General features: G+C 39.2%; 1 protein-coding gene across 3 annotated transcripts in view; it reads left to right on the top strand.

The window, feature by feature from the left end:
• Positions 1-18,368, top strand: part of PLD1 (phospholipase D1) — a 199,411-nt gene that overhangs the window by 168,685 nt on the left and 12,358 nt on the right. For all 3 annotated transcript variants that reach the window (XM_059687037.1, XM_059687038.1, XM_059687036.1), the window contains 2 exons: positions 8,486-8,620; positions 15,971-16,124. In XM_059687037.1, coding sequence (XP_059543020.1) covers positions 8,486-8,620; positions 15,971-16,124 — 289 coding nt within the window. The remainder of the gene's footprint in view (positions 1-8,485; positions 8,621-15,970; positions 16,125-18,368) is intronic.

The following is an 18,368-nucleotide window of genomic DNA, read 5'->3' as shown; positions in this document are numbered from 1 at the left end:
ATTGAAAAAAGAGTTACCATATAATCCAGCAATTCTGCCCCATAGTACATACCTTAGAGAGTGGAAAACATATGTCCACACAAAACCTTGTACTTGAATGTTTAGAGCATCATTATTTATAATAGCCCCAAAGTGGAAGCAACACAATATCCATTAGTTGATGAATGTAGAGAGAAAATGTGGTTATCCACACAATGGAATATTATTTAGATATAAAAAGGAATATACTGATATATGCTACAACATGCATGAAACTTGAAAATATTATGCTAAGTGAAAATAAACCAGACACAAAAGGCCAAAGGCCACATATTTTATAATTCCATTGTTTATGAAAAATTTTAACAGACAGGAAAGTAAATTAGTCATTTCCAGGGTCTGGGGAGAGAATGGAATGGAGTGTGACTCCTAATAAGTATGGTTTATTTTGGGGGCAATAAAAATGTCTTAAGATTAGATGGTGGTGATAGTTGCATAGCATCTCAATATACTTTTAAAAACACTGATTTGTATACTTTAAAAACTGCATTTTATGACCCATGATATTTTAAATGATTTGGAAGCTTTAAAATAATGAATTAAACTTTTAGTGTGTGTGCTCAGTGTTCAATAATTTTTCACTAATGGTCTGCTCAGTCTAAAAAACTTTAGAAACAATCTTTGACATCACCAATAATAAATACTTTCCAAAGTTGTATCTAATTGCATCCAGGTCAGAGAAGATTTACCAGAGTATTATCCCTAAATTCAATTTTCTAGTGGCTCAAAATGAAGATGATAGTGAATGAGTTAGCCTAAAAGATACACTGATAAAACCAGGAGAGCCATTCAGTGCTGACCATGGCTAGTAAAATGCAAAAGTGAAGTTATAAGGGAACAAAAAGTCAGAACAAGCTTGTTTAATTTCTCAACCATAAAAATGGTCCAAGCTTATTATAAAGCATTCCCTTGGCTCTGGACCCTTTTCCTGCCTTTGCCTATTCAGGGGAAAAATTGGATTTTAACAGAAAAGTAATTTCAGTGTTAAGCCCTCTTATGAAAAGATTTCCAAGTACCCTGGGAACAAGTCAAAATCAGATATCTCAGTGGGGGGAATGTTCATACTCTAAACAGGGAAGAACAGATTAATTACATAATGCCCCTTTTTGAGATACAGTGTTCTATTGTTGGCTTTGTTTTTTGTAAATGCGTAGTGGGCTTTAAATACATGAACCAGCTGATCTCTAATTGGATAGAGAACTATAGCTGTCTACTGTTTCAGTTCTTTAAAAATAACAAAACTGCCACTGTGAATATGTTAAAATTCCTGAAAAGAAAACCAGCAGCTATTAGTGTATAATAATCTAATACGCCAATCTCCAGGGATTTAGTGTTTAATTTAAAGCATTTCTTTATCATTTTTATACTTGTTGTGAATTGTGACATTTAAGCATTCAATTTAGTATAATTCAACAAGGTCTGAAAGCATTCAATCAGGATTAAAAATGTACAGATACCAAGTGCTACAACTTTTGAAGTAACAAAAGCCTGTAACAACTATTGAAGTCCTTTCATAGAATTTCCTTACAAACATCGAGAGCTTATTGTATTGACTTCCTCATCTTTCAAGGTGTATGTGTACCAATGTTCATAGCAGATATGTCCCAGGGGTCTGTATAAACCTCGAGATTCCCAAATACCTATTTAACTTGGAAACCTCCCTGATATGTTTTCATCTATTGCTTCGCAGCCATGCTTGCATACGTTCCTGGCATTCTCTCATCTTCTTTAAAAGGCACATGTTTCCTCAGTACATCCTCACAGCACAGGTGAACACCGCCAACTTTGTAACTAGTTTTCTTCACAGAAAGAAATACCAGCTGAAATAGTTTCTCAACTTGCTTTTTCTTGTTAGCTGGGCGCCCCACTGCATATGACAGGCCACACTTGAAATCACCCAAAATGTTCACTTTCTGAATGAGGAACCCTTATCTTTTAGGTCCTGTTACTGGTACTAACCATTAGCGTTCTTCTTGAAGACATTGTTCATAAGCAAGTCTCTATCACTTCATAAGAATATGTCATAGTCAAGGATGTAGGCTGGACTGTGTGGGCGTGAGGCTCTCCAGGGAATTGATGTGTTACTGATACTCTCCAGCCTCGCTTGGGTCGGCACCAATCCGTGCCTTCGAAAATTACAAATTATTAGGTCTTTAACCTTCAGGCTGCTAACAGCTAGTCAGTATCACTAATCTTTAAAAAAATATTTAAAAATAATGTTCGGCTTCCAGTTTCTAGAACTGCTATATATATTTTATTCTGATTTCCCAAATGGTAACATATTACCTTTTGGCTTCATCATTCTCTCTTAATAGGTAGGTGAGTATTTTTCTCCTGGACCATGTAGGAATAACTTGTAGCCATGATACCCATTTACCCCTAAATACATAAGTGTGTGTTTCTGAAAAAAACACACACAAACAAACAACAAAAAAGCAGGACATTTTTAAAGCAGCTATAAGTCAATTATCAAAACCAATGGAATTAACATTGATGTCATACTATTATCTTACTGTAGGCATTACTGAAATTCTGCCAGCTGTCTTACGGATGTCCTTTACAGCAAAAGGGGGGGGGGTGCTTTATTCTGACCCAGGATTCAATCAACAATCATGTGTTGCATTTGGTTGCCATGTATTTTTCTTTTTCTTTAACCTGAAATAATCCCTCAATCTTTTTTTTCTTTTTCTTTTTGGAAGGTGGGAGACTTTTATGATCTCGATAGTTTGTTTTGTTTTTTTAATTTTATTTTGTTGTTTAAAGTATTACAAATAGTAGTACGTATGTCTCCTGATAGTTTTAAAGGATATAGACTAGTTCATTTGTGGAGTAGCCTCCAGTGGGGGTATATTTATTGTTTCCTCATGATTAGATTCAGGTCATGCCTTTTCAGCAGGGATATTGCAGAAGGGATGTGGTTCCCCGCGGGCGGTACCAGGAGGAGCACGATATTGCTTTGCCCCATTACCAGTTGTATTAACTTTGACCACTGAGTGAAGGTGGTATCTGCCAGGTTTCTCCACATAAAATCACTGTATTTCCCTTTGTCACTAATAATTATTTTGTGGGAAAATACTCTGAAACTATGTAGATATCTTGCTTTTCATCAGACATTCAATAATGTTTTAGCATGCATTGAGTCTTTTCTGAATCAATTATTACTATTATGATTCAATTATTACTATGAGAGTTGCTAAATGCTAATTTCAAATTCCTTTATGTCTTCTATATTTATTACTTTTTTCTAAATTTCTTAGTTACAATTCTACTAAAATGAGAGCTTTCCTTTCTTTGACATTTATGTATTCATTCTTATATTTATATTGGTATGAATTTATGGATTCTTACTTTATTCAACGGATCATAATTTTTGATGCTCAGATCACATATGTTTGGCCTTTAAGGGGCTTTTGGCAGGTCACCTTCAGCCTTTGTTTTGTTTTGTTTGTTTGTTTGTTTTTACTGGCACTCCTAGAACTAGTCCTGTAATCAGTCATTTCTCCAAGGAACCTGGGTTCTTCCAGTGGAAAATAGAATTTAGAAACTAAAATCTGGGTGCTAGATATGATCATTGCTACTGGGTTATAACTGCTTTAGGCCCTTTGTATTCTGTCAATCATCTATCATCTATCAATGATCTATCAATGATCTATCTATCTATCTATCTATCTATCTATCTATCTATCTATCTATCTATCTTCACATCTCCATACTGATACCTCCAATTCTAATCCCCTAGCAAAGGATTCCTTTCTTTTATAGTGAGAAGCCTGGCTCCTATTACCTACAGTGTATGTACCCATTTCCTCAGCCCCAGAATGCACAGAAAATAGTTTCTAAATTGCTAGCCCATGCTAGTATGAGAAATACATCGACTCACTAGAATTTAATGTTTTGTTTATAGTTTTTTTGTCTTTAGCCTAAGGATATACGTATACTCAAAAGTTAGTGTTCAAAATTTGCTTGGATTATATTATTAATTTGAAATACAGTTGGTTTGTTTGCTTTGGTTTGTATTCCATTTTAAGGTTTTGTTCTGTATCTTTACTTTTTTGAGTGTGTGCAATATACTTCAAACAGTCATAAATTTAAAAAAGCAAACTTAGATGTGTCACTTCCCTATACTTTCTTTTTCTTCTCCAACCACCTTTTTCATCCTATTGCCACCCACCCTTTATGGGTAACCAATTTTTTCAATTCCTAGATTATTCTTGCTTTGTTTCTTTTTGCACAAATGGAGAGATACATGTATACTTTCTTATTCTCCCAATCTATTTCATAAGAATAACATACCTCCTATTCTCTTATGTACTTTGCTTTTTCATTTAACAATATATCCAAAGTCACTCCATAGTCATCGACATCTTCATGCTTTTAACCTTAGCATGGTCTTCCACAGTTAATGCAATCACCTTCCTATGTGTGGTCAGTTCGATTGTTTTCAGTGGTTTTTTTATTACAATTATGCAATGAATAACCTTGTTGGAATTTAGGATAACTTTCTAGAGTGACATTTCTGGGTCAATAGGTAATTTTTTTAGATATTGCCAAATTTCCCTCCAAACAGTTTGTGCCCGTTTGCATTCTCACCACCAATGAATGAGAGAGCCTGCTTCAACAGTCTCACCAACAGAATGTGTTATCCCACTTTTTCTTGCCAGTCATATAGGTAAGAAATGGTTTCTCAGTGTAGTATCAATTTTCATTTCTATTATTATAAGGGAGGGTGAAATCTTTTCCAATGTATATTTTCACATGTGTGAATTGTCTATTCATGTCCTTTTCCCATTTTTCTATCAAGATTTTGATCTTACTCCTTCAGTTATTAAGTTATTTTCATGTTAGGCTCTCCACTCTTCATCTGTGACACTTTTCCCCACTTTGTCATTTTGTCCGTTGATTTTGCTTGTGGTGTTTTGTATCATGAAAATGTAGTGTTTTGGTATTTTTTTAAATTGAGTCAGCGTTATCAATCTTATATTTTATTGCCTCTGGGCAGTTGCAGGCCTTCCCTATACTCAGGTTATACAGGAATTCACTCTGCTTTCTTCTTGTATGGAAAATTTTATTTTCAAAAACATCCAGATGGTTCCATATGCTTTCATTTCTATCTCTGATCAATTTGGAGTTTATTTCTGTGATTGGTGTGAGGTAAAAATATAATTATTATCTTTTCAAATACAGATTCAATCATACTAGCACCCTTTATTTAAAAGTCCTTGTCCTTTATGTAAAAACTAGTCCTTTATTTGTGCACTGGCAGGGTCCCTCAGCCTGGCCTGCACCCTCTTGCAATCCAAGACCCCTCAGGGGATGTTGGAGATCCGGTTTCAGCCGATCCCCACAGGCTAGGCCGAGGGACCCCACCAGTGCACGAATCCGTGCACTGGGCCTCTAGTATGCATATAAGATCTTTATTTAATCTCTTCCCATCCTTCCCCTCCCCCCCTTCCCTCTGAGACTCATCAGTCTGTTCCATGTTTTCATGCCTATGGTTTCTGCTCCTGTGTTGAGTGTCTGCCCCATGGTGGTCAGTGCACGTCATAGCTACCAGTCCGAGGGTCAGACAGTCAGGCAGTCAGATGGTTGCTTAGGCTTTTATATATATAGATCATTTCCTAGTCATTTGAGATGCAGCCTTTATGTACACATGCAAAACTTCCATATGTACTTGGATCTATTTCTGGACTTTCTATTCCATTCTCAGGTTCAGCTGTCTATTTATGGGCCAGTTCTGAACTGTGTTAATCATATAGACTTGGTAGATGTGTTAATATCAAATAGGATTACTGCTCTGTCATAGCTTTTCTTTTCTAGTTTTATTAATAACCATCCTTGAATGTTTATTTTTTTCCATATAAACTACCTTATCAGGTTTTCTAGCTCCATAAAATTTTATTATCTCTACTGAAATTACATTAAACTTATAAATATAAAGAGAGTTAGCACTTTTTAAATATTGAGTTGATTTATCCCAGAACAAGGGATGTCTTTTCATTTGTTCAAAAGTAGACTATTGTCTTTCAATAGTGTTTAAATTTTTTCTTCATAAAAATTTTACACATTTATTGCTAAGTTTATCTTTAAGTGTTCTATCCCTTTGTTGTGAGGTTTTATCTATGATTATATCCTCTAACTGGTTATTGTTTGTGCGTGTGGAGCTACATGCTAATTTATATTCTAGCATGCTTATTCTTTTATCGTTTGAGATAGTTTTATCATTGATTCTCCAAAAATACAATTATATTATCTATAAATGGGAGGTGGTTTTACTTCTTATGTGATTTCTTTTGTTTAAATGCATTGGCTAATACCTCCAAGGTAAAATATACACGCATACATAGATGTACATATATAATATACATATATAATTCATGTTATACATTTTGAAGCATGTTAATAAAGTATTTGGTATTTCCTATTTTTTTCATGGTTCTTCATTAATGAAAAAAGTGGGTGCTGAATTGTGTCAAAAAATTTTTCAGCATCTGTTGAGATAATCATAGATTCTTCTCCCTAGATAGATCAATATTGTGTATTATACTAATGGGCTTCCTCAGATTGAGCAGACTCACACCCCTAGAATGCATCTCCCATGGTCATACTGTATTGTTTTCTGAGTGTGTACACTAATCTTCAATCTATAAGGGACAAGACTCTATGGCAGTGTCCTGCAAGGAATGAGATCCCCTAGGACACTTGAATTATATATTTCTATTGAATCAGAACCTCTGGGGAGGGTCCCAGGATTCTGCTTTTACTGGACCCCCCAGAGGTGGTCTTTCTACACACTGAGAAGCAATGGTCTACTTTATTGCTCAATGTGGATATTTTATGGGAACTTACTGCAAAAATGTTTATTTTAGCATAGGATTTGCTCCATGATTCTTTTAAAAAGCTGCTTTATGTCTTATAATTTTAGACTCTAGAGCATGAGCCAACTGCAGGAAAGTAGATGATACAGAGAAACCAAAAGATGAGATACTAGCTACCACCTGTTTACCCATTCATCTCCTCACCCTTTTATTCAACTTCGTTAGTACTATGCAAGGATTAGGGATACCAAGCTGTGTAATACCTCTGCAACATAAGGCAAAATGGAGAACTAAATAGATGTTTGTAAAAGAATATATTTGGCGTTATATTGGGAAGATTTTCCAGGAATTTTATGGGCCTGAAGGGCTTCAAAGAGGAAATGCTCCTCTCTCTGGCTCAAGGAGGAGGCCGTGCTTTGTACAGAACATCTTTCCAACAGGACAGTAACCAACGGCGAAAAACATATTTGCAAAAATCTCCTTCACATGAAACTGCTTGGAAATGCATCTCCTACACACGATGTACTGGAACACCAGCACATCAACTCCTGGCAAACACAGCTGCACGATCACCCATATAGGTGGGGGGAGGGTTATCTGCAAGTGGAGGAATCTGTATACAACCTGTGAAAGAACTTCTTCCAAGATACCCATGTGTAATAGAAACACTGAATAGCATCAGCCGTAAAATAGAAAACATTAGTAATATGTGGAAACTTCAGTAAATGGAATATGAGCTCCACTGGTTCTATTAAAGTGCTTTAGATTCTTATAAAAGAAAACAAAGATTTACATTCTCTTTGTATTAGAATTTGTGATGGCTTGGTTCCGCTTTATTTATTATAGCATCAGACTTTGCTCATCTAAGACAACTGCTCTGTGGGAGAGGGTTCATACAATCTTGTGGCTGCCACTCAGGTCAGAACAGTGGTTATGGGCTAGCTTGGTATGGAATGCATTTCATATCACATGAATGGCCCTCACATGATGAGAGGGCAATGTATTAAAGTACAAACCTGGCTCTGCTTGCTGTGAGGGAAAGTCTTCCAATGTAGCCAGGATTCCTTTCATGTCCTAATTGCAATAATTTAGAAGGAGGAGTGTTATTTAATTGCCAACATTTTTATTTACCCAAAGTCTGTAAAATTTAACTTCTTTGTGCTGAATATGCTACAAACTATGCATACATCAGGTAGTTTGGGCACTCATCTTGCATCTGACTTAAACAGTAGCAGGTGTCTACCAAGATAGATGCAAATGTCACACCAGAGTCTTGGGTTATCCACTCTGGCTCAGTTTTAATGATCAACACTAAGTAGTTATTCACCAAATCATTAAAATAAAATGTTCATACTTAAATATATTTTTGGATTGCCTCTGCAAAGGGAAGATACAGAAAGCACTTCAGTATGATTTTTAATCTATATGCACCAAGTCAACAGTGTAAAATTCTCCAGATAGCAAAAATAGATCCTGAGCGAGTTCTGAAATCACACGCACACATTCACACACACATTACACCATCTATTCTTAACAGTCTATTTAAGTAGTATATTTGCTTTGATAAAATGTAATGTGCCTTTATTGAGCTTGGCTATATTAATTGTAGTAATTTCTTTTTAAACCTACAGTTGGCAATCAGTGGATAAATTATATATCATTCTGTGGTCTTAGAACACATGCAGAGCTTGAAGGAAACCTAGTCACTGAGCTCATCTACGTCCACAGCAAGTTGCTAATTGCTGATGACAACACTGTTATTATTGGTAAGTAGATGGTCTCTAATTGTTTCTTTTTTTATAATTTTTTTATCATCTAAAGTTTTACATATGTCTCCCAGTTGACTGCCCCACCCCAGACATTCCCACCCCAGGCAAGCCCTCACCACCCCAGTGTCTGTGTCCATTGGTTGTGCTAATATGCATGCATACAAGTCCTTAATTGTGTTTCTTGCTAGTTGACTTATATCATGCAAAAACCTCTCTTTCTATTCCTCCCAAGCTTCCTTTGCAGTCAAGAGAGACAGTAACATACTATCTAAAACATTTCTGGAGCAGTCTTTTTTGCATACAACCTTTCTAATCCCTGTTTTTATCCATGAAGAAACACAGGCACAGAGCAATTAACTGGCCATTGTGCAAATTACAGTATCCAAGGGCAGCAGTTTGACCCAGCAGTGCAATAATTGGCCTGCTCTCTTTCATTCTTTACTGTCCCCTTATTTTTATTGAATCCAAGTACCTACATTTTGGGAATGGACAGGGGAGAAATGGGGAGGAAATGAGTACCTGACGGTAATTTGTATGTGTTTGCACCACACCCACCTAACCGTTTTCACAGCTCTGAAGTTGAGCAAGAGTCAGAATTGGAAGGATATGAAAATATTGTTGCCTCTGCACGTTCTGTTTTTCCCCTAGAGTCTGTTGTGGGTGTCATTAACGAGGGTGCAGAGGGGACCAGCTTTGCTGGTGTAAGGTGGTTAGGGGAAATTGGGAAGTAATGATATGATGCACCCCAGTCTTTTCTTGTCAAGGATACACAACAGAATTCTCCAGAGGTCCTCTCCCCACCAGCAGATTCGGGAACAGTTACTGGTTGTATATTCTACCCAGATTAGGTCAACCTGCCCAGAGGGATGGGTGTTCAGCTTTGTTGTTTCGTACACATGGAAAGCTTTATTTTCCGATTCTTGAATTGTTTTGCTTCAAATATGTTACACATACACGGAGAGGGCAGGATGAGAACAGTATTAATAATCACCCAGGTAAGTGAGTTGACAAGGGTGGGAGGTGTTACTCAGAGATACAGTGTGTCCCACTGTTGGGGATTCTGCTCATCTGTTTTAAATGGAGTGTAGTTTTTCAGCTATTGTCAGATACTTCCCTATTCTTTAAGAAGCTAAATGTTTTGGAGTGTTTTGAAATGTTTTGGCCATAAATATGTTTATCCTCCACTGTAAAAAGCAGGGGGGAATCTCTTATCTAGTAGTAATGAGACTGTCTTACCTGGAACATGATTTGAAAAGAAAGACAAATATTTCTGAAGTTAAAAAATGTATAGACCACAGTGTGGTCTCGCATGTGCGTGCACACAGGTACACACACACACACACACACACACACACACACACTTTTTATACGTATACAGGAGATTTAGGAAAAATGTTTTGTGTCACTGATCCCTTGCTCTATAGGGACCAGAGCACTGTAGGGATTTATTTCCTCCCCCGTTTCCCCCATAACAGGGTTTCTCTTATTTCCCACAGCTACTCTGGCCTTGCTCTTCAGAAGCCATTTCAGAATATATTTATATTAAATTCGGCAGTGGCAGTAGGAAGGGGAAATACTGATGTTTGCTGAAATGGAAAAACAAACAAAGTGAAATAAAGTTCACTGGATGTCTTTAGAAAGACTTCAGAACTCTGGGAGTAAAAAATGACAGCTGTAAATATTTTACCTGTAAAGGTCATGTGGGCTTGCAGCCTGCTTTGTTTTACATAAAGGACCCATGCAGAGTCGTTTTCAGTAGCAGAGCCATCAGTTCCCTAGGTTGGTTGAGTTTTTTTTAATTGACTTACTTTCTAGAAAGGTCTCTGAACCCCCCAAAAGGCTACAGTTTATTCAGGCCAACAGTAACAGATCAATGTTGCCATGATTCCTGTCCACTCTGTAGAAACAGAAGATGTGGCCTTAGGAGTGTGAAGGGGTCTTGCGTTAGTCTTCAGGGACTGGGTTTCTGTCTCTCCTTCCTCAAGGGCACCACAGGTTCCCCTGGAAAATTCCAAAGGTGCTTCTGTTCCTTTTATCTCAGTGGAGACTCTAAGACTAAGCAACATTGTTGTTGTTGCTGCTCTCACACACATCGGCCTGTTTAAGTTCATAACACAGAGAACAACATTGGAAGTTCTCGGAGAGGCGTTTGAGAAGTGATGTGAAGAATATTGAACAGGATTAAGCAAGTATCTAAAAGCTTAAAAGAAGTTAAAGTGATCCATGATTAAATTTTCTAACCTGGGAAATGTATGCCAGAATTATTGGATAATTGACCTAAGAAAAACGAGTAATTGTTCACCCTTGCTTTTTCCTCATGAGGAAATACTTGCTTTCTCCCATTGAAGGTCTCTTGTGTGTATACTGGTAGCTTTCATTATCTGTTGGTCTGGGTGACCTGCTGGTTATGAAGTCTGTGTCCAAATCCAGTTTTCTAATCCATCTCAATATTGTCACTGAACCAAGTTAACATTTATTTGCTTTCCTAAACACAAGGCTGTTCTTACGTATAATTTAACTCTACCCGGCTGACGAAGTGAAATGATGTTTTAGTGTTCACTGATCCACTGCAGAGCAGAATAGTGAGACGTACAGCAGGAATCAGATGTTGCCACTGCCCTGCAGCCCTCCTGGGCTGGAGGGGTGGCGGTTATTCTTTCCACCTGACACCAGAGCATACACGTGGGTAGTGCAGAACCCGAACAGGAAGGTCAGGGTGGGTAGGTGAGTGGCTGGAGTTGAAGGGCTGCCCCAGTAAAGGGAGATTACACTGGATCTAGTCTGGTGGGTCTCAACCCTGGCTGCATTAGAATTGCCTGGGGAGCTTTAAGAAAACATATCATTTAGGGGGAAGTTTATTCAAGTATGCAAGTTACTTTAAACTAGATTCACCAACCACTCCCCCCAACCCCTCCAAAAAAAAAAGGGGGGGATAGATGAAGGGATGGGATGGCATTGCAAAAATACTAATGGCTGGTTTCTACTTGCAGAAATTGTGATTATTTGGTCTGGTGTGGAGCCCAGACATCAAGGTGTTTTGTTTTGGGCACCAGTATTTTTAAACGCTGCCTAGGCGATGCTCATGTACAGTCCAAGCTAAGAGCTTCTGAACTGGACACACAGGGAACACAAGTGGTGGAAGGACAGAAGAGCTGATGTGGGTTCAATGGAAGAATCAGTTGTCCTTTAATAAGCTAAAATAGGGTACCGTTGGTGAATTCCTTGTCTTTTGTGGCAGTAACACATGGCCACATACTTAGTGGCTTCAAACAGCACACACTTATTGTTCTATAGGTTAGGAGCCCAACATGGGTCTCACTGGGCTGCCATCAGGGTGTTGGCAGGGCCGTCTTCCTTCCTGGAGGCTCTGAGGGAAGTCGTTTTCTTTTCCAGCTTCCAGAGGCGGCCCACATTCCTGACCCCCTTTCTCCATCTCTGAAGGCAGCTATGTTCCATCTCTCTGAAAGTTCCCAAAACTTTCAACCCATTCTGCTGTAATCTCCCTCTGAACCCCCTTTGCTTTAAGGACCCCGGTGATTAAATTAGGCTTATCCAGCTAATGCAAGGTAGTCTCCCTATTTTAGGGTCAGTTGATTAGCAATCTTAATTCCCCTTTGCCATGTAACACAACAAATCCACAGGCTTTTACATTAAACAAAGCCCTCAGGGCCATTATTCTGCCTACCACCGGAGGATTCACAATTTCTGAAACAAAATATGAAAAAATGCACAAAGGAAAAGATGGATAAATCCAGCTACCTTAAAATTTAGAAACTGTATTTGTTAAAAGACCCTCTAAAGAGAATAAAAAGATAAACTACAAACTGAAAATAGATATTTGCAGCACACTTAATAATCCAAACCAATAAAGAACTCCTATAAATCAGTCAGAAAAGACAACATCCAAGGTAAAATGGGCAAAGGAACTGTAGTAGAAAAGCACCAAAGAGGACATATATGACACCATAAATATACAAAAGATATCCATCATCATTAATGTAATAGACAAAGAACGGGTTTTTAAATACCAATTAGCCAAAATTAGAAAGCCATGCAATCCAGTATTGGCAAGGCTGTGGAGCACCAGGTCTCCAGTCCTGAGGACAGAGCCCAGGTAAACACTCATGTGTGTGCACCAGGAGACATACACACACTGTGTTAGAGCATAACTGTGCATCACAGCAAAACTCAGACACAGCCAAACGTCCATCAACATAGAATGAATCAGTCCTGGTGTGTTCATTCAAGGAAAATCATGATTACAATTATGCACAGATAAATCCCAAAGACATACTATTGAACAAAAGATGCAAATCTCAAAAGATTACGTAGGATTCCCTTTATATAAACTAAAAGCATGCAGAACTTCATGAGCAGCAAATTCTCTAGAAAGTTGCCCTCTCAGAGAGGGAAGGGCATGCATGGGAGACACCTGAGGGCTTCCGGGATGTGGTAAGGTTCTGGTTTTCAGCCTGGGTGTTAAATTCAGTGATGATTTAGTACTCCAAAGATATTTTTTTCATATACTCCTTTGAATTTTGTTGTATTTTACATGTTTTAAAAAGTTCCCTAATATTATGAGATTAGAAAATACCATTTTTTAAAAATTAAGTGATTTTAAATATCAAGCCAATATCCTAATGAAAATAAGAGATTGTAGTTACTGCAAAAAAGTACTACGTGACCACAACTCGTATTTGTTGTAAACAATGCAAACTCTAAGGTCATGTATGGAATAAAAGGTCAGAATTCCCCTTTTTGTCCTCCCTTTCTTAGCCAGAAGCACTCCCCCTACCTAACAGTTCAACCTGTAACTTTCTAGAGCCTCGCCCTCTCTTCTTTCCCATGTTATAAAGTAGAATGATGTTATAGCTGCTGTTCTGAATTTGCTTTTCAGAATGTGGAACCGTTTAACAAGAATAGAGGTAGCATTTACATCAACAAACATCTCTTTTTTCAGTATCTCATTCATTACATTCATCTAAAATAGTCTCAGCCCCTTTTCACATTTCTATTAAATAGTAGCCAACACTTACTCATGTGGTTGAGAGTCAGTGCCCTGGGTAACTCCAAATCAGCCCTGGAAATAGAAAAACCACTCCTCTCTCTAAGAATTCCAGCTCAGAAAGCCAGGAATGTGTTTCTCTCTTTGGGAATAGGGCCCACCTTGGTGGGAGGGAGACTGGGGGACTGGCGTGAAAGTGTGTGTGTGTGTGTGTGTGTGTGTGTGTGTGTGTGTGTGTGTGTGTGAGGCTTCCCATCCCCAGTGTTCCTGACAGTGGAGAGCAGTGATGACCACCCAATCCAGCAGCCTGCAGCCCGAGAGTGGCCTCTGCTGGAGGCCAGGGGTAGTGAAGTCCCAAACCAGCACTGTGGGAACTCGGTTCCTCTTCACGCTACAGTTCACACACCAGGGTGAGGGGTGATTAACCCAGAGAGGAGACATTATAAAGCATTAAAAAGAATTTGATAATGATGCCAATAATAATTAACACTTGTAGGGCCATTTATAGATTAACAAGTGCTTTCACATGACCTTACTTAATTCTTACAATGACATTATGATCTCAATGTATAAAAGGCAAAGCTGAGAAAGATTAAATGACTTGGCCCACACTATGGCTGTGCCAACTGTCCAATCCAAAGATATAGCTGTACATTTTCTAGTGTAATCAAAAAGTGTATGTATAAAGGACTACTGGTTGCTAACAAAACAAAGTGTTTCAAAGGTTGTCTTGTCACCTTACAGCATTCTGGTAATGCTCCCAAATGTCTGGTGAGGTACTCCATCCTTTCTCTGTCACCCAGGGTCACTATGGGGCCCCATTCGCATGCATAGTTATCATAGATTTGCATATTAACTACATGACAACTTTGTGCAAATGGTAGTGATGTCTCCTCAAGATGGGCCTGGTTTTTCTCATGTACCACATCCCTCCAGGTGGGCTCGGGCCAGGCTGCTGTCACCTTAAACCCTGAGTGTCCCCATCACAGGAGCGAGCCCGTGCCCCAGTGCCCCACTCCCCCAGAGGCAGTGGAGTATGTAATTAGGGCAAGAGGAGCGAGAAGAAGAAAGAACCAGTCAGGCCCTTCTGTAGTTTCTAGGACACCTCAAGGATTCAAAGAATGAATCTGCAGTGATTAACACAGAAAACGTGATGGGGTTTCTGAATGCGAGGCTGAGGAACGCAGCAAGCACAGGTTGAACTATTAAAAATAATTGCCCTTCACATGGGAGTCAACATTCTTAGCTCATTTGGATTTAAAAATAGGCTGGAAGAAAGTTGATACAGAAGCTGTTGGCATGCCACACAAGCGAGGCCAGAGAATGGAAAACCCAGAGCCACTGACAATAATCTGTATTGAGAGTGGACTCTTGCTTGTCAAGGTACCCTTGGGTTTTGACGCTCATAATTCTATGAACATAAGTTAAAGTCTACAGAGGCTGAGTAAGTCTCAAAACCAACTGAGTTGAACTGATAAGCATATCTTGTATTCTTTGTATGCTTAATGATTATACCGGTTAGAATCCTTTGAGCCACAAAATAGAAAATCCAGCTAGAAGCATGTGAAACAATAAGGAAAACGTATTGTTACATAACAGAAGGTGAGAGCGTTCAAGTGCTGGCTAATTCAGTGACTTAGAGACCCAGGGTCTTACTTCTTTCTGCCCTGCCATCTCCAGCTTGTCTGTCTCCTCATGGTTACAAAACGACTGCAGCAGCCTACGAATCACATCCTCATCCACCTGCTCAGTGAAAATAGCTAAAGGCTGGAGGCAGCAGCATTCTGTTCTTGTCCCAGTTTATGAAAAGGGGAAAAAAAATCTTTGTAGAAGCCCCTAGCAGACTTTTCCTCATGTCACACAGCCTAGAACACTGGTTCTCAACCTTCTTAATGCCGCGACCCTTTAATACAGTTCCTCATGTTGTGGTGACCCCCAATTTCATTGTTACAAATTGAACATAATTAAAGCATAGTGATTAATCACAAAAACAATATGTAATTATATATGTGTTTTCCGATGGTCTCAGGCGACCCCTGTGAAAGGGTCGTTCGACCCCCAAAGGGGTCGCGACCCACAGGTTGAGAACCGCTGGCCTAGAATCATGTCAAGGGCCCAATCTAAATCCAACACTGGCCAAAATAATGAAATTATAACAGCTGGCTTAGACTGATCCAGATGCACCCCTGGGTTAGGGAAAGGCCCACATCCCTAAAGCACAGCAGCTCTTGCTAACCTGAACGCAATTAGGGTTTTGTTAGCAAGGTAGAATCGAGTGGGAGGGCAGCTGACAGTGTCTGCCTTGAAGAGAAGATTGTTAGGTGTCACTGTTTGTCCTACAGGCTCTGCCAACATCAATGACCGAAGCATGCTGGGAAAGCGAGACAGTGAAATGGCAGTCATTGTAGAGGACACCGAGACGGTCCCTTCAGTGATGGATGGAGAAGAGTACCAGGCAGGCCGGTTTGCCCACGGACTTCGGCTACAGTGTTTTAGGTGAGTCTCCAAGCCAGGTTCTGTCTTGAGTACTTGAACTGCAGTAGAACTGGAGCCCGGCCCAGCCTCAGCCGCCTGTCCAGGTTCTTCTTCCTCTAATCGTGTCTCTCAGATACAGGACGTGAACTACCAGGACTCTGTGAAATGACAGTATGTGTGGCTCAAACATTGTCTATTTTTTTTTATTTATTCATTTTTTTATTGCTTAAAGTATTACAAAGGGTATTACATATGTGTCCATTTTAGCCCCCCGCCCTAGACAGTCCCCTAGCCTCCCCTATTCCCCAGTGTCTTATGTCCATTGGTTATGCTTATATGCATGCATACAAGTCCTTTAGTTGATCTCTTACCCCCCTACCTCCTGCCCCCCAACCCTCCCCGGCCTTCCCGCTGAAGTTTGACAATCTGTTTGAGGCAGCTCTGCCTCTGTATCTATTATTGTTCAAAAGTTTATAATGGTCTCTATTGTCCATGAATGAGTGAGATCATGTGGTATTTTTCCTTTATTGACTGGCTTATTTCACTTAGCATAATGCTCTCCAGTTCCATCCATGACGTTGCAAATGGTAAGAGTTCCTTCCTTTTTACAGCAGCATAGTATTCCATCGTGTAGATGTACCACAGTTTTCTAATCCATTCATCTACTGATGGGCACTTAGGCTGTTTCCAGATCTTAGCTATGGTGAATTGTGCTGCTATGAACATAGGGGTGCATATATCCTTTCTGATTGGTGTTTCCGGTTTCTTGGGATATATTCCTAGAAGTGGGATCACAGGGTCAAATGGGAGTTCCATTTTCAGTTTTTTAAGGAAACTCCATACTGTCTTCCATAGTGGCTGCACCAGTCTGCATTCCCACCAGCAGTGCACAAGTGTTCCTTTTTCTCCACATCCTCTCCAGCACTTGTCGTTTGTTGATTTGTTGATGATAGCCAGTCTGACAGGTGTGAGATGGTACCTCATTGTTGTTTTGATTTGCATCTCTCGGATGATTAGTGACTTTGAGCATGTTTTCATATGTCTCTTGGCTTTCTGAATGTCCTCTTTTGAAAGGTGTCTATTTAGGTCCTTTGCCCAGTTTTTGATTGGATTGTTTATCTTCCTTTTGTTAAGTTGTATGAGTTCCCTATAAATTTTGGAGATTAGGCCCTTATCAGATATGACATTGGCAAATATGTTTTCCCACACAGTGGGTTTTCTCGTTGTTTTGTTGATGGTTTCTTTTGCTGTGCAGAAGCTTTTTATTTTGATGTAGTCCCATTTGTTCATTTTTTCTTTAGTTTCAAGTGCCCTAGGAGCTGTATCAGTGAAGAAATTGCTTCGGCATATGTCTGAGATTTTGTTGCCTTTGGATTCTTCTAGAATTTTTATGGTTTCCTGTCGTACATTTAAGTCCTTTATCCATTTTGAGATTATTTTTGTGTATGGTGTAAGTTGGTGGTCTAGTTTCATTTTCTTGCATATATCTGTCCAATTTTCCCAACACCATTTGTTGAAAACATTGTCTATTTTAATGGTTTGTATTATGTGTACGTGTCATGGAGAAACTAGCATTTTAAATCTATTAATGGATTTAGGACTAGGCCAGGTCAGACTATCCAGTATCTACTTAAGTTTTTTATAGCACGTTTATTTCTAGAAATGGAAATGGTTCCGGTAATATAAGGATATAATAAAAATTATTTCAGTGAATGCCAGAGACTACTGGTATTATTTTACATGTGGAAACTTTGGTTCTCATTGAAGATGGCTCCAGACATGGGAGATTGCTGACCTTCTGCGAGAAGGTGTGAGTTTTAAACAAATCTGTAATCAATCAGAGGGAACACAGGGTTAGGAAGCAAGGGCTATGTGGCCCAAAATGAATACTTCATTTATTATTATTTTTAATACATATTTTTATTGATTTCAGACAGGAGAGGGAGAAAGAGAGATAGAAACATCAATGGTAAGAGAGAATCATTGATCAGCTGCCTCCTGCACACCCCACACTGGGGATCAAGCCAGCAACCCTGGGCATGTGCCCTGACTGGGAATCAAACCCTGATCTTCTGGTTCATAGGTCAACTCTCAATCACTGAGCTACACTGACTGGGCAGAGTCCTTCATTTAATTGTTACTGAGAGCTTTCTAGAGTTAGGCTGAAACTGGCCCCATCCCAGGCCCAGTCGTCTAGGCTCAGGGGTCAGTGATCCTTCTGGAACCTAACTCAGAGATGGCTCCTTATCTCCCCTCAGTCATCCC

Source organism: Myotis daubentonii, chromosome 3, assembly GCF_963259705.1.
Source record: "Myotis daubentonii chromosome 3, mMyoDau2.1, whole genome shotgun sequence".
Lineage (NCBI taxonomy): Eukaryota > Metazoa > Chordata > Mammalia > Chiroptera > Vespertilionidae > Myotis > Myotis daubentonii.
The sequence above is the reverse complement of the archived record's forward strand: the minus strand, read 5'-3'. Positions and strand labels throughout refer to the sequence as shown.